This window comes from Podarcis melisellensis, assembly GCF_964234715.1.
Source record: "Podarcis melisellensis genome assembly, chromosome: 7".
Lineage (NCBI taxonomy): Eukaryota > Metazoa > Chordata > Lepidosauria > Squamata > Lacertidae > Podarcis > Podarcis melisellensis.
Window position 1 is genome coordinate 38,413,696 of NC_138539.1, and position 22,852 is coordinate 38,436,547.

Consider the following 22,852-nt stretch of genomic DNA (forward strand, 5'->3'; position numbering starts at 1 on the left):
AAAAAGGCACGCCTAGTCACCAAAACCGTCTGAGCCTCCAGTGATAGTGATGAATCCAGGAGCACCCCAAAGTGGCAAACCTTCTCCCATCCAGGGTGGTCTGCTAAAGGCTTAGTATTTATTTTTTTAACATTTTTTAAGCAATAAAAGTTTGGGTAAAATAAAAATGTCAGTTGATGTCTGAGTAATAATAATGTAGACTTCAGAAATAACTATTAGTAGAAATGTTCCTGCAAGTATTTTGGTCCCAAGTCGTTTAGGACTTTATAAAACAAGCAGCAGCTTAAAACGGACCTTTTAAGATACTTGTGCTACTGGTGCTAAATCTCATTTGGCTACCCCAAAGTTAACAACCTGAGAGCCGTACTCTGCAGCAATAATCCAGTTGCTAGGTCACCGGAGCACAGGCTACTTGTAACAAACTGTCTTGGTCCAAGAACAACTCTTACTCACTGCCCCGAAAGCCTTTGCTATGGTGTCCTGCATGCTTAGGCAGCGCATGCTGAACCGCATAGCATAATTTTTAACTGACGATAGGAAATCCCTGCAGTAGTTAGAAAATGCTGCAAGGCGAGACATAAAGGTACGATATCCAGTAAATGGCGGGGGCGAAATATATCCAAAAATCGACTTTGAGCTGAAGAAACCTTCCCGCATCCCACACCCGCCCTCTTTCCGCTTACAGGCCACCCACCCTCTGTGCCTTATAACTGGGTAAGACCCCACCCCGATCAAGCACCACTAGGGCGCCTCATAAAGCAAGGGATGCGTACACACCATGCAGTTTACATCTGAAAGGCATTCCTCTCCCCCACACCCCAAAAATAAAAGCAACGGGAACTGTAGTTTCCTCCTCGCCGAGCTACAGTTCCCAGCGCCATTAGCAAACTGCAGCTCCCGAGATTCTTGGGGTGGTGTGTGCTTTAAATCTACTTCTCCTGCGGTTCCTCCTCAGCCAGTCTCTCCTGCTCCCAACTCTGATGGAGAAGCGACATTTTCTTCCAAGCGCAGCAGCAGCCCCACAGCGTCCCTCCATTTCCGCTGTGCGGGCGCAGCTTCAGTGAAGCTCCACCTTCCTCTCCCCTCCATCGATGTTTTCGGCTTTCCCGAGCACTGCCTGGCTCGCTTGATGAGCGCAGCCTGGCGCCGCGGCTGCCGAGCTGTCGCTTCTGGGTCAGGCCGGTTTATGTGCTGTGAGCGGCCCGGGCTGTGGGTTGGCGGCTCCATCTTTGCTGGCGCCGGAGTCACTGCGGAGCAGTAACAGCGGCAGCCTAGGCAGCGTTAGGCATTCGCGGCGGCGGCGGCGGCTGAACTTCGCTCCCCATCACCCGCGTCGTGGAGCGTAGGCGCCGCGGGCAGTCGCCATGAGCACCGAGGATGAGATCATTCGCATCGCGAAGAAGATGGACAAGATGGTGCAGAAAAAGAACGCGGTGAGGCGATGAGCCGGGAGGGACCGGGTGCCGGTGTGTATATGTATGTGTGTGTGTGTGAGAGAGAGAGAGAACGAGAGCGAGCGAGGGGGGGGGGTTCCACCGAGCCCCTCGCGCGCTCGGCTTGAATGTCCGCTCGACCAATCAGCTGCGCCTCGCGCTCAGCTGGGCGCCCGCCTTTTTCTTTTTCTTTTCCTGAGGGGGAGAACTGAGGGGCGGCATATTTCGCGCGCGGATCCTCTTTTGTGAGGCCTCAACTGTCACCTTTCGGAATGTGGGTGGGGGAGAGGAAGGAAGCACCTCGCTTCGCCCTCGTGCCAGTGGGGCAGATGGAGCCGTTCCTCTGGGGGGCTCTCTCGACTGGTGACGACACTGTACGTCAAAACAAGGCACTTTCACGGGCGACGTTTCCGTGGGGAGCAACCGAATCCTTGCCCTCCAAAGAACCGGCAGTCCAGGGACCCACGAAGTGAAGCCCTTGCCTGTAGTGTATTGTGGCACTGGACCGCCCCGTATTCTTGTCAAGGCTGGTAGCCATGGTATACTCGCTTAAAAATGTGGTGCTGGTTGTCAGAAGGGTGAACTCTCTCTTTTCACAGATCTGAGAAGAAAGGACGCAAAAATGTTATGAGTCTCATTTGTTTGTTTGTTGATTCAGTCATTCATTCATACACAGAATATTTATCATACGGGTATTTACAATCTGCTTACTCACCTGAATTCTCCAGGCAGCTTGCAGTATATTCGAAGCACAACAAAGCAGACAAGGCTACAATAGTTACTACAGCAGGGCAAAGGTGTATCTCTTTCCCCTGCTTGCTCTCTGGTGTCCCATCAAATGCTGTTCTGGAACTGACATTTGAAGCAACCAGATGCTATTTCCACAAGGCCCAGGACTTATAGAATCGTAGAGTTGGAAGGGTCATCTAGTCCAACCCCCTGCAATGCAGAAATCTAGATCATAGACTCCCTGCCAGCTGCAACTGCCTCTCACAGTCCTGGCCTTGATGCAGGAGGAGGTGCTGGGGGAGCAAAGATGTTAACATGCCACCTCCCCAATAGGTATATGTTTTCTGGGTATCTGTCTACACCTTTGATTCCATTTTCCAATGGGACAATAATTGCTAGTCTGCATTGGTTTTAATTGGCTTACGTGTCTTGTAAGTTTCAGCATTTTTTTGGAAATGTTTGCTAGATATCATGCCACGTGTTTATACCTCGCTGCCCTTGAGTGTGGTTGTGGAGGCGGTGGGGAAGCTTCAGTCCTTTGTTTAAATAGGCAGTGAGATAAAACCATAAATAAATGACAGGATTCCACCTGAATATTAAACTAGGCTTTATTTTCGCTTTTAAATATTTCTGCATACAAGTCAGTTGATGAAGATGTGTCCCTCAAAGTGTGTTCAATAAACTTGACCTTACAGTTGTCATTTTAAAATGAAATTTCCATCAACATGATTCTCACTCTTAAAAATAGGAACTGGAGCAGTTGTCCATAAAAGTTAAGTGAAAAAGGTAAAAGTTCCCAGCTAATTTCATAATAATAATGTCATGTGAATTCAGGGGGAGGCATTCCATCATCACTGAAAGTGATCTATGCCTTCCTCAAACAAATATTAAAATTATAGCAGCTCCTTGGAATATCACAGTATTCTTGAGTGCACATGTATTTTAATATTTTTTGGGCTGGTCATATGCAGAGAAGATAAGCCTCACTAGACTTGGTGAAGATTCTTTGAGAGAGTTGTATATTTTTTCTGCAAATGGTAACCCTGGTCTGGCCAGTGTCATGTTTCCTATAGTAGTGAGTGGGGCTAAAAATGTGTTTGATTAAAAATGTAAGTATATAAAATGAGTTTTACTGTAAAACCTAAGCCTTGCTAGTCTTCATAAGGAATAACTTGGTAAGCCTTACATCTAAATGTGCCTCTGTGCTACTAAGTAAAATTAATTTTATCTGTAACCATTCCAGAAATTCTTCTATAGCTTTATTCTAAATATGGATTCAGTGTAGAACTATTACGAAACATTGATTTATTTGACTATCTTTGATAATACTGTTGATTCAGATGGTATATTTTAGATGTCAACTTCATATATTTTTCTCTGCTTGGTGAATTATGCCTTTGGAACGCTACTTGATGCTTGATACAGGGCTGTGTTAAAGGCTTTGTTACTGATTATGTATTCACTGAAAGAAAGTTATTTTAACTTGGTAAGTCAATGCACAGTTATGTTGTAGGAACAGTCATGTGTTACGATTCCTACGGATTTGGGGTTGGATACCCTGGCCTCTTGTATTCTTCCAAGCCTCACAATGGGAGTTTCTTGCTGCTGACCCACACACCTCACACCTACAGATTCAACTGGTTCAGGCCCAGTGTGTATTAAAATACTATTCCTTTTAAAAAAATTATATCAGCATGAACTGTATACTTGTGTTAAACTAAACCTTGCAAGTTATATTTCTGACTATCAATGCTTGTTCTGTAGTATAACCAGTGTAACAAATTACCTTATTGTGTAATGAATAGGTGCAAGTTGGCAGAGGTAATTTTGCACATATGGATTTTCAAAAATCGAGAGCAGTTGAGTAAGATTAGAGAAAAAGGTAAGCAGTAGCTTTTCCTCTTATAAGGTATGGAGCCAGTATGTGTTAAACAACTTTCGATGTGCATTCAGCTGCAATCCTATACTCACATATTTGGGAGTAAGCCGTATTTAGCTCTGTGAGACATGCGTTTGAGTAGACATGTATAGGATTGAAGTTACAAATCATTTGTACAAATTTATATCTAGCTGTAGCACCATACTTCTTAAATCCTTGAATATGGAACCTAATCTATAAAGACTGATTCTAAAAATAATTTTGAATTATTTTCATCTATGATAGTTTTATGACAAATTTATTTCTTATACAAATTATATTGTTGTTCCTAAAACCTTCTTATAAATATTTGTCTAGCAAATACTGTAGTTCTTATACTGTACGCCGGCTCCCTCAGCCAGTAAAGCGAGATGAGCGCCGCAACCCCAGAGTCATCCGTGACTAGACCTAATGGTCAGGGGTCCCTTTACCTTTACCTTTAGGTCACGTTTAGAACAGAACCACTGAAATGAATGGGACTTAAATTAGTCATGACTGACTTAAGCATTTTATTTCAAGCGGTCTTATTTAAAAGTGAGCATGTTTTCCATGTTGATTGGCTACAGTGGAGTGCTACTTGTGTAAAATGTTTTGTTTTGTTTTTTTTTAAAAATAATATTTATTAACAGTTTAAAGACTATAAAAGAAAAAAATTCAACAAAACAATACAACAAAAACAAAAACACTACGTAACACTAACACAAAACATTGAATTAACAGAACAAAACAAACACAATTTAGAACACATCCAATAATTTCAATATCTTAACTTTCATTCACTTGTTTCCACGACCTCCTCACACCTCCCTTTGTGTATTCCACTTCAATTAACTGTTTCAGCAATTCCTTTCCATCTTCCTCTGTTTTCTGTCCTGTAATTTATCTTAACTTGTTCTAACCTTTCCCCCCCCTTTAATACATTAAAAATCTATTTGTACTTAATTCCTTATAACATTTCTGCTAAAGCCATATAACTTCATTCCAACATTTTTCTAACATTCATTAATTTTACAGTATTTCTGTAAATAATCTTTAAATTTTTTCCAATCTTCTTCCACCGACTCTTCTCCCTAGTTTCGGATTCTGCCAGTCATTTCCGCCAGTTCCATATAGTCCATCAACTTCATCTGCCACTTGTGTAAAATGTTTTGGTTATTGCATCCCCATCTTAATTTAGCATAGGAGTAAGGCCCACACTATTCATTGGAATATGATTATTAGTACGTTTGGGACTGTGGCATAAAGCTACAATTTTTAAAAAAGTTTTCTCGGATGCAAATCCTTCTGGTTTCTGGTTGAAATTTTAGATTCTGTTAATTTTAGAGGGAAAAAATCTATTCTGCCTTTGAATTTTCTTTTAACTTAAGACCATCTTACTGTCTAGTTCTCTGAATGTTTACTAAGTTCTGATTTCAACAGAGCTTGGTCTCAAATAAGTATAGGAAGGTATTTCATAGACAAATATGAGCCCAGTCCCCAAGTGTGCTTAGCTCATGTATTGAGTCCTTATATACACTACCACCACCACAAAAACTTATCTGGTGGAAAGCATGGTAGAAGGCATAGGGCTTTCTCATTGGTGTGACCTGTCTTTTGGAATTACCGTATTTTTCGCCCCATAGGACACACTTTTCCCCCTCCAAAAATGAAGGGGTACCATATTCCCTGTTGATATGCCCTTTCTAGGAACTTACCAAGGCATTTGGAGAAAAAGGATTTTGGCTGCTGGCCTGCAGTGATGAATTTGTGATGGATCTATTGAGTATTTGTAACATTGCTTTGGAATTGTTTTCATTTTTCACATAATGATCCCCCAAAGTGAAAGACAGGGTATATATTTCCTTAATCGCAGTACTGCTTCTTGCACTAAGTTTCCAGATGGGTGGGGTATAAATAATAATAATAATAATAATAATAATAATAATAATAATAATATTACTGCAAATAAATATATGGCTTTACATTTATCTTTATTTAAGCAGCAAAGTAAAAGAGAATAGTTTCATGCACACTTTTTTAGTTTGTTTGTCATGTTACTGCAAGTAACATTCCCTTACACAATCTTTCAAGTGGTATTTCAGAAGATAGTAGGTCAGGTTGAACAGTGAAAACTCTTGCTGTTTATTCAACACAGGCTTTATTTACATTACACATTACACATTTTTATTTACATTATTTTACAGTTTTTGAGATCCCTTAGTGAAAGGCATTTCCATAGTATCATAAACACATGTTGAATACAGGAGAGGACAAAGCTACCATCAGGCTTGTATGGCTATAAGTCAGTAAACAACTCTTCCAAGTTTTTGACTGAAACAGGTGGAGTGATTTCTGCCTCTTACATCATCTAATACGGGTAGATTCCACAATTACAATGGAAGATAATACACTCTGCCCATTCTGGAGCTAATTTAGTTGTATTGTGCTTAGTTTTGTATATAAATTATTACAAATATCATAGGCAATAAGCTATAGTTCTAATTTGTTTTATTTGGTGTAGGCTTAAGATTCAGAGAATCTTATTTGGAGGGTTACTTTCTTTGTTTGCATTTTAAGGGTGTCATTTATTTGTTAGATTAAATAAGTTATTTTACTAGAAATGATAGTATTTATTTTTGTGACAAATTTGTTTTCACAGTTGTAAACAGATGGATTAAAACTTCAAATATTTGATTATGTTTAGTTGCACAAATTCTAATATGCTGAGAAAGGGAGAGTACCTTTTTAAAGAACCTTAAAAAAATCAAGTTTTAGATGGATTTGTACCTATTTACCTGGGAGTAAGCCCCATTGAACTGAGCTTAAATCATTGGAAGACAAAAGTACTGTGGGTGGATGGTTCCTATGTCTGAGATACTGACTATTTTCCAGTTTTGGATGAGATTACTCTCCCCTGAAATAATATAGGTTTGGGTCCGTCTTTGTCTTTTGTGACTTGTGTAGCCTTAGTGACTAGGAACCCCTTTTACTGGCTATGGCGGCTGCGCCAACTGTGACTGTTCTTGAACAGGAACAACCTTGACAAGGGTGTTCATAACATCAATACTTGATCATTGCAATGTGCTCTGTGCGGTAGGACTATGCTTGTCCATGGTTTGGAAGCTCTAGCTGGTGCAGAATGATGTATCTAGACTGTTGATGGGGCACAGACTACTCTTAGCACACAACAAGAGTGCTTAAAAGCTTGCACTGGCTGCCCATATGTTACCCACCCAGGTTTAAGTTTACAAGGCCTTTAACAACTTGAGTCCGGGATATCCTAAGGACTACCTGATCCCTTGTATCCCTGCTTGCTCACTGATGGGGGAGTCTCTGTTGGTGGTTCCCCATGGCTCTATTATACTTTCATTCAATACCTCAGTTGCTAGGATGTCTCTGTTTTGTCAGGAGCATGGCACTTCTTTATTACATACCTTTTACTTACTTTTAGTGGCCTTTCTCTTTAGAAAGTGAATGTTGAATCTTTTTATAAGGTTTCTAAAGAGAAATAAGCTAGTAGCAGAGAGGTTAGTATAGTACAGTAAAATGAATTGCATGCATAACTGTGCTTTGCTAATCATAACTGCTTTTAATCTGTGATAATACAGATAACTGTTGCCTTTGGCTTAAGAGCCCAAATTAATTGACGTAAAAGTGGAACTTCCATTTGTTGAGCCCATCTGGTTTAGGTGCAAATTGTACCATATAATGAAAAATCCTGATCTTACTGTGCTGTGTTCTTAAAATCTCATTTCAGTACTCTTGAGGGATTGGCCTGCAGTTAATTTCAAAATATTAATTTAAAATTACTAACTATATTAAATATAGGTAGAATCTAATATTCATATGACTGCTTTAGTAAAATATATTTTCTCACTTCCTACTCATTTTGAAAGTAAATTAAAGTTTTATCACTTAATAAAATTTGGAATAAACAACAACTATATCATTAAAACTGGTGAAAATTTAATGGAACAATTGCTCACAAGCTAAATTGTATTTGCCTTGGGAATGCCAAGTTTGGGTTTTGTAATTAACTACAACCTAGATGTACAGCAATGACCCTATTCTGTGCAGGTTTTGGTGGGAAGGTGTAGTTATTAAACAACCATCCCAACAACTGCTTGCCTCACAAAAAAGTGTGCCTCCAACTCAAGATTGACTAATCAGATTAACGTTTGGAAAAACTATCAGTTGCACCTAGATGCTTGTGAAATAAATATCTAGGCTGATCTATCAGTGTTTAGGTTTATCATGTTTTCATATTGTGGAACTAGCGTTGAATAAAACTGCTGTGTTTCATAGTAAATATTATTTTAAGTATATGAGAATATGCATACTGAATCTTTTTACAATGTATTTTACAGGCTGGGGCTCTTGACTTACTCAAAGAACTTAAGAATATGCCCATGACTCTGGAGTTATTACAGGTATGTCTTTCCAGTGATGTAGTACCTCTTATATTCATTTTATACCATAAACATATGGAAACAAATTTTCCTTTGAAGCCCTGCCCTTACTTTCCCTGCATCTGACATCATGTGTGGTGTCAGGTGGAGGCTGCATGGGCATGTCTTCTCCAAAACGGCCTCACAGATCAAATGGGGAGGCCTGGTCTGGGCCAAGTTTCGCCTGAAGGTCAGAGGTTTCCACCCCTGTTCTGTAGTCACTTTAGATTGTTGTTCCTATGGAAGGGAATGTGTTCCTGTAGAAGGGAATGTACATCCACGTTAGTGGAATTACTTTGCTGCTGCATATTTATTGCATATAAAAGGTACCTGAATCTCTATGACTGATTATCCCTGGTTATCAAATGTTACTCTTCAAGTAGAAAGCTGGACATCAATATACATGCATTCCAAATTGCCCTGATAAAAATGTATGGCAAGCATATGATAGAAATCTTATGATAGAAATTCAGGACATGAGTTTTCTTTATTTAGCTGGCACCAGCCTGGGACAAACTTACAAAAACCTTTCCTGCTGCATTGGAGGCAATTCTTTCTTGCCAGAGGCAAGCAGACAAGAGGCTTTTAAAAACATGTATAAGGAGACCTGTACTGTACTACATATATGCAAGCTCACCAGGACTAGACTTAATTTTTACTTTATTTGGTGCTGAACTTTGTTTATGCTTGAACTTGCTTTTAGAGTTGGAATAGGATTAAAATGAAACCAATTTAATAAGAGTTGCAGTCTGAAAATATGATTAAACAAAAATATTTTTTTTGTAACAAATGCACATTATGCCTAGTTTGTTCAATTCTCATTCTCCCTCCCTCTCTCTCCTCTCTCCTCTCTCCTCTCCTCCCCCCCTTTCTCTCTCTCTCTCTCTCTCTCTCTCTGAACTGTAGATGGCAGTAGTACTCTTTTAACATTGCTTGACTGGAGTACTGTATAAATGAAGCTGATTAATAAAATGTGATTAAAAAACAAAACCACAAGATAAATCTTGGTAGTCCTTAGGTTTTTTTTCTTTTTCCAATCCCATGGTTTTCAGATCAGTTAAGGCAAGCAGTTATAAGTGGAGAAAATACATTTTTTGAAAATTATAATGAAAGTTTATTTGTAACTTGTATCATTCAGTCATCTAGCTATGTTCACATTAAACCTGGAAGTTATGTTACAGAAGTCATGTTGGATTAAAAATATATATTCAGTTGTTATGTAAAAGTATGGTAGTATAAAAAGTATTCATTGATAAGACTTAAAAGTGGATTGTTAAACTATTTATCCCATAGTTTGAGGTCCTTGAAAAGAAAGATATTGTTTGTAATTTTGCACTGAAGAGGGACTTTATCCATATTCGGTGTGTGTATTTGAAGGGAAAGGATTTGCTTATGAGTTCATAACTCTTAGTGTGAAGACTTTGGCTCAAGTAGTTATAAAAATCTATAAATCATCTAGATCTATAAGCCTTTGCTAAGTTTAGAAATCGCACTTAACAGTTTTAGCTTAGAAGGTATCTGACAGGATATGTTTGCGCTAGGTGTACTTAAAGCACTTGTCTAATGTATTGCTTTATGACAGCTGCTGTTCTAGAACCATATTGCCAAGTTACTTATGATCAACCTGCCTCCATAATACTTAAAACTATCTCCATATTCAACAGGGATGTTTATACAATCTAAAACCAGCAGTTTCTGACAATTAGAAAACAATTTAAAAAACAATTTCAGATAAAACTCAGCTTCCATCAAGGCTTTTTCCTTGCAGTAAACCAGATTCTCTTAAAATAATTTCCCTCGAAGGCTCGCAGCAAGGAGTGCAAAACATGCAATTCTGCTGCTCTTAAAGGCATGCTTGTTAATTAACCAGGTAGTTGTTGAAGAGGATCTTAATTAAAGAGAGAGAGGGTGAAAGCCCTAGAGGCAAGAATATTAGCTAACCTCCCTTGGATCTCAACACTGCAAACAGTACTTTAATGCCAGTTCTTGTATATGTGGAGAATTCTTAAACAGAAAAAATAGAATGTTTGGCTTGGCTTAAAATTTTTTAAAATTAGTTTGGAAATCATTTGCTGTTTTTGCCCAATATCTGATGACTTCATGCAGCTTTGTATTCTCTCAATTGTATTTGAAATCCTTGTAGTGGTTCTAAATATCATATAAATACCTGCTTTTAAATGTTGATACTTGTGCTTGGTTTCAGTCTACAAGAATTGGAATGTCAGTGAATGCAATACGCAAGCAAAGCACAGATGAAGAAGTTACATCCTTAGCAAAATCTCTCATTAAGTCGTGGAAGAAGTTATTAGGTATAACTATGGTTTTTTTCCCCCTTCTACAACTTCCAGATTAATATACAGAATAATAGATTTCTGTCTGTTTCTGTCGTACTTGCAAAACCAACTAACTCTGATACACGAACCCTCCCTTCATTTTGAACTTCCTTTTGTCTTTTTAGTAGAGGACAGATATTTCCATTGCAATGGGGCAAGCAATACAAACAACCTTGCAACAACCTGGCAACCTGGTTGTTCTGGGAGGGGGACATGGTTGTGGGTGGAATGTGGAGGCTGGATGTTATTGAGAATGCTCTACAGTATCAGTGAGGTTTTCATTGGACAATTTGGAAAGATTGCACAATAGGAAAATAACACTATTATATATCTATATCTATTTCTAGATATAGATATATATTAATGTATAGTTGCACATCAGACTGTTTTGTAGAAACCAATAGTGGATAGTTTGTAAAAAGCAGTTATTCCAAAAATAAATACATAAATTGAGGAATGTGAAAACAATTAAGAGCAGGCAGATTTCTTATACTATTAGCAATATATATATATATATATATATATATATATATATATCACATTGGTTATATCAATCAAAATATAAGTTTCTCACTAAAATTGTAGAGCACAAATTAAGAGTATATAAAATACGACCATTCAGCATCTTAAAAATAGTCCAGATATAGAAGATATTTTCATGCTTCATTTCACTGTAAATCTATAATTGTTCATCTAGATTATATAAGATACATGATTAAGATTACACTTTTCCTCTGAGTTGATGAAATAGGCTTGTATACTACAGCCTTGACTCAGAGTCTTTATTCTCTTCATATTCTTGTTCGGTCTTGGGTTAGGTCACTATTATATGAATGTCATTGATCTTCTCTGTGCCCTCTACCCCATTACTGCAGGAATAGCAGCACCCATAGATTAGCATTGACAAACCTTCACAGTGATTTAAGGTTATGACATTTGTGGGCCATCCAATAAAGTGCATACTTGCTCTTACAAGAAAGTACTTTACTGATATAGAAACTTTATTAAACTACCTACTATTTCTTTATTTTGGAACCTCGCTTTCTGTACTTTAGATGACTTAGCTTGTAGGGTAGTTGAATGAATTACTGAGATAATATATATTAAGTACTTACACTTTGCTCTATAAATGATACATATGTGGAGAATTCTTAAAAAGAAAAAATATATTAAGTACTTAAACTTTGCTCTATAAATGATGTGTATGTATATATTTATAAATACATATTTCAGATGGACCAGCAAATGATAAGGATTCTGAAGAAAAGAAAAAAGAAGCAGCTTCTTCATCACAAAACAGTCCTGAAGCAAGAGAAGAAAGGTATGTCTTCCACCTTTTGTGTTGGTGGTAGAAAAGAAGCAGTTGGTCAGGGTCAGGGTCATTAAAAATGTCTGTAAGACAACAATTATAATACATTTAGAAAGCATTATAAGATATGTATTTGCAGACAGTCTTTGATAGGCGGCGTTGTGCAAAACGTTATAGTACAGTAAGGTGCTGGTCTGCAAGAAAGATCATCCTGAAATACTATCACACTGTTACATCCCAGGTTTGAGGAATGCCCTCCAGGAACCAGAAGAGAAAACAGAAATTTTCTTACCGGGACTTGCTCTTTTCTGGGACTCCCAAAGGGCATTCTACCCTTCTCTTTCTTTTAGGACCAGTACATGGAACTTTTATATATATATATATATATATATTTATTAAGGTTTTTAGAAAGAAAATACAATAATAATAAACATTATTGCTTTGTTTTAACAAAGTTTCATAATATTCTTGAGCTTCCTCACGTCTCCCGCTCCCATTTACATCTTTAATAAATTTTGTCAAGCAAATTATTATCTTATTTCCGAATCTATAACCACATGCTTAAATACCGTAAAATAATTCTCCTACTAATTGTTTCTCTTAATGGAACTTTTCAGGGGTTCTGCCTCACTACACATATGAGAGTGGTGGAGAGTGCCTCTTGGGAAGTTTCCAATTCCCCACTTTTGTTCTTTTCCTTTTTTACTGTAGTTTTATTCTCACTCAAGAGTATAGTTTATATTTAGCAAGGAATGGAGGAGTAGTGTTTGCTCTGGTCTGAGGGAGTAGAGCAAGCCTTCCCGTGGAAAAGCAATTGAAGATGTTGACTCTGCCTGTTTGCTCCAGAAAGGGGGCCATCCTGAGGTTTAACAATGCTTTCTGGGAGTCTGAAATAACAGAAATTCATTGTGAGAGTGGGATTTGTTTTCCCATGTATTTTGCAGATGCATTTAATACTAGGGAAAGCAAAAATCTTGTGCCATATAGCAAAGGTTATGAACTGACTATAGGCCATTCTTCACCAAACTGATGTCCTCCAGATTGCATCAGCCCTAGCTAGTATGGCCATGCTGGTTGGCAATGATGGGTGATGTAGCCCATAACATTTAGAGAGCACCAGGTAGGTAAGGGCTGCCACAGACCCTACCCTGTTTACAGTGGCATAGCGTGGGTTGTCAGCACCCAAGGCAAGGCAAATAATTTGCGCCCCCTAACCCGTGGATTTTAGCAGGGGCAGAGAGCTGCAAGTGCGAGTGCCAGATGTTGCGCCCGGTGCGGCCGGGCCCCCCTGCACCCCCCACGCTACGCCACTGCCTGTTTATACCTTAGTTTACTTCTTGCATTAGAATTACACAATATAATATCTTGATATTTGACACAGCAACTATGAGAACTGTGGGAGTTTGTACTGGAACACAGCTAATAATGTAGATTTTGTCTTGTGCTATAATTTAAAACAGCATAAATTCCAAAATGAATACATCTAGTCACTTTTCTGCTACTTGTGTGAGTGCAGTGGAGTATAGCAATGTTCTTTGCAGTTATGTCAGCTATAATTTGTGTGTCGGTTTGGTGTCATTTTCTTTTCAGTAGGTCAAACTAGAACATCTCAGATTTTAGGTAGTACTGTCTTTCATTTTTATTTGTGACTTAACACAGGTGACATGGTAAATAACCAGTTGCTGCTGAAGCACTCCTGCTTCATTCCTGTTCTAGCATGAGCAGGATCAACAAACCATAAGCCTTGGCCTACCATGGCATCTGAACCAATACTAGTGATTGGGACTCCCAAATTGACATTTGCCTTCAAGTTGTGCTTTGGAGAGAAACAAACCATGAGCAATGATTTAAACTGGTGCTAAGCCAAGGCTTGTGTTAGTTGCTTGTGCCAGGGAGGAGAGGAGCAAAAGTGAGTATACTAAGTCAAAACACAGCCATTACTTAACTTTTAACAAGGTTGATTGAGGCCTTAAAAAAATTTTTTTCTGTGGAACTGTGTCAAATGCCGCCTCTTATTTCTATTCAGATTAGAGTATAAAAATATCTAAGCCATTTCTAATAATTTGGCTTGCTTATAATTAGTGCTAAAGGTGATCGGTAATGAAACTGCCTTAATAATTGCTTTATGTAATACTGCATTTTTATTTTTATTTTATTTTATTTTATTGGTATCTGTACTTAGCTATGCCCCAACCTTTGTTTCATATTTTAGATGCAACTCTGTACAGTGATGGTTTTTATTATTTCCTTTGTTATTACTATTTACATTTTAATATTTAATATTTCCCCCCTTTCCTCGTTTTTCTCTTTATATTTTTGGCATATAATGCCAAACAGCTTTAATCAATAAAAATACTTAAATAAAGAGAGAAAGAGAAACTGACCAATGACCAGTTACATTGCAGAAATACAATGAAACTATATTTTTTAAAAAATATTTTTCTTTGTTTAGCAGTTGCAGCAGCAACTCAAGCAGTAAGAAAGAAGAAGCTAATGCTTCCTCAGAATCATTTATTACCTCCTTTCCACGAGCTCCAAGCACATCAGATTCTGTACGGATGAAATGCCGAGAAATGTTAGCGGCGGCTCTCAAAACAGGAGGTAAGGATTGTACTACCACCTTTGCAGGTCATCTTGCTTGACATTTCCTCTCTAGTGTTACTTGCAATTGTAGTTGCAAGGGCTATTTTGCAATGTGAGTGGTGAGGTAGTTTTTTGATAGATGACTATAACTAACCCCTAGCATATATGTCCATTGGAAGCAAGTAATGCTCTTTGTGACAAGCCTTCATATAATACTGTATTCTTCTCAGAGAGCCTTCTTTGATTGCTGTGGTTTCACCCTGAGTTAGGAATGCTTAATTCTGAAGTTTTATGAGTTGGGTCTAGAGATCCACCCACAGAAAGGAGATGGGGAAAGAGTAATTTTCTTGCCTCTCCTTGGCAGACTCCAGAACCTCCTGAAACCACCTGGGAATTTTTATTAATAGGTTGGGCAGTGATGGAGGAAACTGAAAGGAAAAGGGAGAAATCACAGAAGAGCAGGCAGAGGCATCTTCTCAGAGCTGGAGGCTTTTTGGGGATAGGCTGTTGGGTTGGCAGGGCAAGGGGGGGAGGCCCCCCTCCACTCATCCTCTTCTGCAGACTGATCTCATAGTTGATCCAAAGCTTCTCTTCACAAGCTGAAGTTGTATTCAGCTACAGAAGGACTGTTTCTAATGGAAGCATTGCACAAGAAAATATATTATCGGCAGGATCCTATCAAGGAAGGCTGCTCAAACACTTGACAACAAAGGAGTGAAATGTTTTCTAGTGGGGAAGATTAAAGAGAATCTGAATAAATTTTGTTTTCACTCAAGGACATTGGACAGATGAGCATGTATGAACTGCTTTTTGGAGTCAGAGCAACTGAGGACCTAGAGAGGTGTATAGGTTGCTAAATTAAAAATTAAGAAGTCACCAGGTCCAATTAACAACCTGAGAGTTGTTTATTAACTCAAATAAGAGTTCACAAAATGGCTGATGCGAATGCAGCATCACAAAGCATCTCTTGTATTTACTGTGTTAGACAGTAGGCACAAAGATGGGACAAAAGAATCACAATAAGTTTTCTAGAAGAAATTTTGATAAAGGGTAATAGAGAAATGTGTTGAATAAATGTTTTAATACATATTAATAGTCATACAACTCACTTTCTCTTTCAGATGATTATATTGCTATTGGTGCTGATGAGGAAGAACTGGGTTCTCAGATTGAAGAAGATATCCTTATCTGTCCAATCAGTTTTTTACCATCTATTTTGGTTCACTAGGCTGATGCTAACTCTTAGCTTCCTTTTAAAATATTTTGTGACTTTTGTGCTCCACAGGTGCCTCTAATTGTTTGTGATTGTCTTTATTGTTAACTGAGGCTTATAATTCTTTTTATGAACCACCTTGAATGCAGAAGGCAATATAGTTAACTGTGTTAACCAACTCTTGTGTCAGTTTTTATACTATTGAGTAAAAGCCTGCTGGAACAATGACCTCTCCTTTTTAATTTTACAAAGAATTATATAAAACCTAAAGATAACACAGCATAAAAAATGAACATATTAAAATGAAATCTTATATATTATACTTAATAAATGTCAAATGGCATATGTTCTCTAGGCACTGGCAAAAGGAAAAATAGATACATTAAAACACTGTAAGATGCACAAAAACAAATATACAAACATTAAGCAATTATAAAATGCCCCTAAAGCCGATTATCAAGCTGCAAACAAGAGAATAGCAACACATAAAAAACTAAAGGAATGCAGAATTAAATCAATAAATTTAAAATAATTGATGTTAAAAACCTTAAAAGGTATGAGAGATCAGAAAGGATTTTGCCTAATACTAAATAACATTAATTAGGTGCCAGGCAGGGCATTCCATAGTTGTGTCTTTGTAAAGGGTGCCGTTTGCCAAGCACTCGCCTTCTGCAAATTTCATTCATTTCAGTGAAGCAGCTGTACAGAAGTATCCTTCGAACCTTTGCCTAGTAACTGCAGATTTGTGGTAAACTTTGCTGTGCTAAGATTACATTCCTGGACTAAGATTATATTCGCCATGTGTTCTAACATTCATCTTCAGTCTCAGCAGGCCAGTATTGTATTTTTAGGAAGCCCTTGTCAGTTCAAAGAAAAGAACAGATGTAGATGTAGGGGTAGCTTTTTTCATAAAAGAATGGAGTGCTGTGTTGTGCTATTCCTAAGTGTTTTCCTTAACTCATAAGCACCTATATTTCAAGAACTAAAAAATACAGACATGAAATACAAAAATAGGGTACGCAGCAGGATAGCAAATCTTAAGGACACTAAGAATCCTAATCTAAGGAAAAATGTTTTATGTGGGAATATACCTCCTGACAGGTTTGCTAAAATGACAGCAGAGGTAAGTAGCTCATTATTTGATTTTCATGGTTAAGATTTGAGTGTAATTCCATTCATCTAAGAGCTGGATATTTTGGAAACAAAATACTTTGATGTACTAAAAATGTTAACAGCAAACAGTGCTGTTTGAATGCAAAACCTTAGCTATAATGTCTGCATATTGGGATTGAGTAAGCAAATAAACGTTGTCTTTTATGTGTGGCTTATCTTCCGGAAAGCATTAATGTAAAAGTATGTTTTTAGTTCTCTGCAAATAGCTTAAATCCTCCCTGAAGTAGTAAGATCCACTAGCAACTACCTGTGTGCAGTCTGGATTCACCTTAAATCTGTCCCCCCTAATCCACCCTCTAACAGTAGCTAAGCCCTTCTCAGATGTACCATGTCTCTTTATGGATTTTTTAAAGATGAAGAATGAGGTTGGATGTCATCTGCATAACAATGGCACCATTCCAAAATTATACACTATCAGTCCTAGCAACTGCATATTGGTGCCCCCAAAACATGGGAGGCAAAATGGAATCTTGTGATCTTGTGCAACATATAGGATAATTCTCATGGAGCTGAGCACTCCAGATGGGGCACAGGGAGCCAAAAATTGCCTCCCTCCTTTCTTGTGGCAGATTCCTTCCATCAGCAGACAGACACTGTTGGATACGACACACTACACAATAAGTAACCTTTAATTTGTATTTGAAAGTTGTAAGTACAATAAAAATATTTTAAAGCCTATTTCATCATCTCTCTGTGTACCCTTACCACAGGAGATGGCAAGTGATGAACTGAAAGAGATGAGAAAAAATCTTACCAAAGAAGCCATAAGAGAGCATCAAATGGCTAAAACAGGAGGAACTCCGACCGATCTCTTTACATGTGGCAAATGTAAAAAGAAGAATTGTACTTACACCCAGGTATGGCAAGTGATATTCTCCAATATTTAGCCTTCATAACCTCACCACATTCACCATCAACAGGACTTGCTTATGAAAGATTACATATCTGAGCAGTGAAAGCAGTGCCAATTGTGGTTAGACAGTGGAGGCTGTGTGTGTACTTGGGTAAATAACAACATGAGTGTATGGTGGTCAAAGTTTGAATGGACTTGAGAGCATCCAATTGTTTTGGAGTAACAGCAGTAAATCTAGATATTTTGGTTGTAGCCATAAATGTATATGTGTTTACAAGTGGTACTTTTGTTATCCTTACAAATTATTAATTTTTTTTTTATCTTATTGAAATAGTTAAATAGTAGAAGCAGCTAAGGTTCCTCATGATCTGCTATCAGGATTTTATTGTTATTTTTTGTAGAAATGTGTGACTCAGAGTGTCTGTTGTCTGGTGATTCAGTTTTACTGGAACTGGTTTACTTAATTTTTTAAGTATAAATGGTCGACATATTATGGATATGTGGAGCTGCCTGGGCCTTGGAGTATGAAGTGCTGTTCACATTAAAATGGAATATGAATAGTAGAATCCTTGGGGCTAGTTTCTGGGTGGGTAGCTGAATACATCAAGTAGTTGAGGGAAGTAGAAATCAGTCAAGGTAAGCAAGAGGGTATTATTTTAGTTAGAGACGCTCACTGTGCATTAGTTGCTTGCTATGCATTAGGCCTTTTCATCTTCCCCTTACCCATCCACCTCCTTTGCTCTCAAAAGCTGCTTGAAAATTGTTGGTCCCTCTAAAACAAGGATAGGACATATTGTGCAGATGTTGTTGGGATGCACTTCCTTTCAGTTCTCACCATTGGCCAGACTTCCATAATTTTTTGCATCAATTTTTTGTTGAGTGCATCTCCGGGGGTGAGGTCAAACCACAACATTAATAGCACCAAAGTAACCTCTCCGGGGCACAAGCTTGGTCAGTGTATATGGAGGTCCTGGGCTGTCCAGACAAGAAGACACCTCTTGCGGCCTCACTGATTTGGTCCAAAGGAAGGCAGAGCAATACATTTGGCACCAGCTTGGTGCCAAAGGAGGCACCAAGTACCGGAAGGAGGCATACTAGGTGCCATCCAACCATCTTAGAGACTCCACTCTTGATTTGTGGAGGGCTACTCCTTAGCCTGTTCTTCTCCTGAAGATATCACATGAGGCAGTGGAGGTTTAGGATCAGAATTTTCCTTCTCCTAGATGGGCTACCTTTCCAGGATGATAGCACATGCAGAAACCATCTTCTTTACCATTGGACCCACTCTTGGTCTCCTCTGCTCAATCTGCCAGAGCCTGTCATGCATGCAGTGGAAATCCCTAACTTACCAAGGGCTTGAGACCCATTGACTACCCTCACCTGGTTTAGCCGGTCAGTCAAAGCCATTCCCAGGATGTGGCTGCTGTTGCATGCTGGCAGCTTTTAGGAGCCAGAGGTGAGAGCTGAGTGCATGGTGGAGACCAAAGGTGGAGAAAGTGATTCTTTTAGAGAAGCTTAGTATTTCTGATATTAAATTTTAGGAGTGGAGTTTATATATTCTGTAAAACCCTGCCTTGTCCTACTACCACCACAGCAATCCCTCAGATATATGCTGATGATGTGCAATCAAAGCCAGTTGGATTAACACAGCACCCAAGGCTAGAGATGTAAAATTTCTGGAAATTTTGAAGCCATGAGGGGGAGGGAAACGTTTCCCCCCCTGTTTGCCCCCAGAAAAAATAGAAATTTTGGAAAAATGGGGGGAAAGTTCAGTATGGAGTAGTTTTACAAACTGCGTGAAATGCAGTGTATCTAAAAGTATTATGCTGACAATAAAACAGGTAGCCACCCCCCTTTTCCTCAAAAAACAACAACAACAAAAAAAGCAAGAAACCACCAACATGAAAAATAGATTTGCCCCTTAGTACCAATGGCAAATAAAGTTAAGGTCTACCTCAATATTTAAGCTCCACAGAAGGTCTAACCTTTGAGTAGTGCTTAAAAAAAAGAAAAGAAACAGAAGATACAACATATACATGCAGTTTATTCTATTTCATTTTCTGAACTATTGCTATCATTTTCTATTTTTTCTTCCACTTCCTTTTTGTCATTTTTCTCATGGACTTCTAAAAAACGGCTTGGGGAAGAAAAGGAAAAAAACCCTGTTCCCCCCCCCCAATTTTCCCAGGTTTTTTCCCAGCCCTTCCCATCTCTACTTGAGGACAGCCAGGGCAAAGCGTAAAGCATTTTTTTTTGCATGCCAGGCCCAGAAGTAACCAGCATCCAGTTACTGAATAGTATGTTGCACTAAGGCTCAAACTGTTTGAAAGGAAAAGGAGTATCTGTGTGTTTTTAATTGAATTTGTTATTATATATTATAAACCGCATGATGGTAAGAGAGCTTCTAAACAGTTTACAAAAATATACAACAGAACATTAAAATGATTGATAAAACACAGTTAAAAGCAGGTATTTAAGAGTATTCAAACGATAATGAAAGTCAGCAGTGGTTAAAAGGAAGTAAATTGCATGCAGCTTCTATGTGTTCAGATGGGCTGGCCCTAACAAAAATGTTCTGAGCAGTTGCCGGAAAGAGTATAGTGAGAACACCTGCCTGGTGTCAGTTGGCAGGGAGCTCCAAAGTGTGAGCGCTGGAAGGCCTGGAAGAAAAACAGAAATGTGTGGGGGGGACGGACAGGTTTTTTCCCAAAGCCGTTTTTTCAGGAAAAATTGGGGGGGGGGGTGGAATATTCAAACTATATCTAACTATTTTTTTCATTTTCCCCTGGGAAAAAAACAGCTTTGGAAAAAAAACAGAAAAAACTGGTGTCCCCCCCCCCCCATTTTTCCGGTTTTTTCTTCAGGCCTTCCCATCTCTACCCAAGGCTGGGGTATACTATAGCATACCGTTTTTGCTTCTTGTTCTTTCAGTGGCCCTTTAGCTCGTTACTCCTTCTCCACCCACATTGGGGCAAATAAGATGTGTCACTCAAAAGGAGCTTCTGCAAGAAAACAGTGCCATCTGCTTCCAGCTATCAAAAGATGAATAGAGGGTGGGAAATTATATATTAGGGCACTGAGTAGAAGAAGAGAATGACAAATGGAGTGGGTGAGAAAATAGACGGGCAAAGAAGTTGAAGAGGGAGATTATCCCTCTATTCCACCCTCTTAATCTTTACTCACAGGTAAATATTGGGTTAAAAATGAGAATTGGACTGTGGTCTTAACGCACATACAGAAAGTAAGCCTTATTGAACACAGTGAGTCTTGTTTCCAAATAAATATGCAGAAGCAGTAATGCATAAACAAATTGTGTAGCATAATATTAGTCAGTTTATGCTTGGAGTTCTTTTCTCCCCTTTTAGGTTCAAACTCGAAGTGCTGATGAACCTATGACAACATTTGTTGTGTGTAATGAATGTGGAAACAGATGGAAGGTAAAAAAAAGAAGTCTTGTTTGTTTTGTTTATGTAACAATTTCTGTTATATTACCTGGTTTTTGAAAGAACTGTGTTTGTCTCATTCTGGGTATGTGTCTTTATTTATGAGTTAACAGTGTTGCAGCCTAGACGTAAAAAGAGAGAGGCTTGAGATGCTAATCCATTGACCAGTCATATGGTCTCAGTGGCCTCACTGGCCTCTATTGGAAAAGGGATGCTGAAATCTGTAATAAAATGGCCACCAGGTGGGGTAGGACTGTAGAAGGGGGCCTATATTAACCCAGAAATCATCCCGTGCCCTGGGCAACATTGAATTGCTTAAAAAAAAAAAATAATAATAATAATAATAATAATAATAATAATAATAATAATAATAATAATAATAATTGAATATTAAAAACAATACAGCATCAAACATTAAAAACTTCCCTCTGCTTGAGAGGTAAAGAGGCACCCAGGTAGAGAGAACATAAGAAAGCTAGAAATGAGAGTCTGATCTTATACATGTTTACTGAGAAGTCCCATTGGTTTCAGTAGGACTTACTCTCAAGTAAGTTTGAAGCTGCATCTCAAGTTTGTTCACTCAGAAGTGAGTTGCACTGCTTTGGTGGGATTTCATATGGATTGGGAAGGAATATACATACCCCATGTTTTATGCTCCCCCGTATTTTTTACTAGCTTAACTTTTCAAGTTAGATAGGTGGAAGTGACACACACACCATTTGAACATCAGCACAATCTGTAGGGTTTTTTCACATATAACACCCTAGCAATTAGGGTTTTCATGTACTTTCTGGTGATCAGTGTTGACACTTTGGGGGTGGAATTGGGTGAATGAAAGTTCTGCTACAATGCTTGTTAAGAATGTGAACAAAATGTAGGATCTTCATTTGCTTTCTCTCACTGGTGATATTATATGCATATAACTCATAAATATTTCTTTTATTTTGACAGTTCTGTTAGAAGAAGAAATTCTTGAAATCTGGACCAGTATGAAAGAGGATTTTATAATTAGCTTTAAGAACTAGGTCAAGTATCTAGCTTCCTGCAAAAGTTTTTCGCTTTCCTTTTCCTTTCATGCAGACATCTCTGAAGTTAAATTTTGGATTTTGACACAGCCATCCTGTAGTTAATAGTCTGTAGAGCCAGGAAGCTCAATTGTATGGTGTAATTTCGATACCCTCGCCCCCACCCCATTTTTATAAGCAAGTCTACATTAAACTTTTATCAATGACATTTGGGTAACTGCTTATTCTTAACTTCGTGAACAAAGAGTTGTATATCTCTGCATTTGGCATATCCAGCTGTTTTTTTTTCCTTGTAGAATAAAATTCATATTTAATAGTACATTCCTTTTTAACCATTTTGGTGTGTTAGATCAAATAGTTTTGCTTTATACTCTCATAATAAACTATAATTTGTGTGGGTGACTAGACTGCAT

General features: G+C 38.3%; 1 protein-coding gene across 1 annotated transcript; it reads left to right on the forward strand.

Annotated features, from left to right (window-relative positions):
* Positions 1–1,076: 1,076 nt before the first annotated feature.
* TCEA1 (transcription elongation factor A1) lies at positions 1,077–22,645 on the forward strand. Its single transcript, XM_081917634.1, is given in 10 exon segments — positions 1,077–1,433; positions 8,427–8,489; positions 10,711–10,816; positions 12,074–12,161; positions 14,605–14,750; positions 15,854–15,921; positions 16,928–17,068; positions 17,829–17,975; positions 21,337–21,408; positions 22,366–22,645. Coding segments are annotated over 10 exon segments (909 nt in total). The 5' UTR covers positions 1,077–1,364; the 3' UTR covers positions 22,375–22,645.
* The last annotated feature ends 207 nt before the right edge of the window (positions 22,646–22,852 follow it).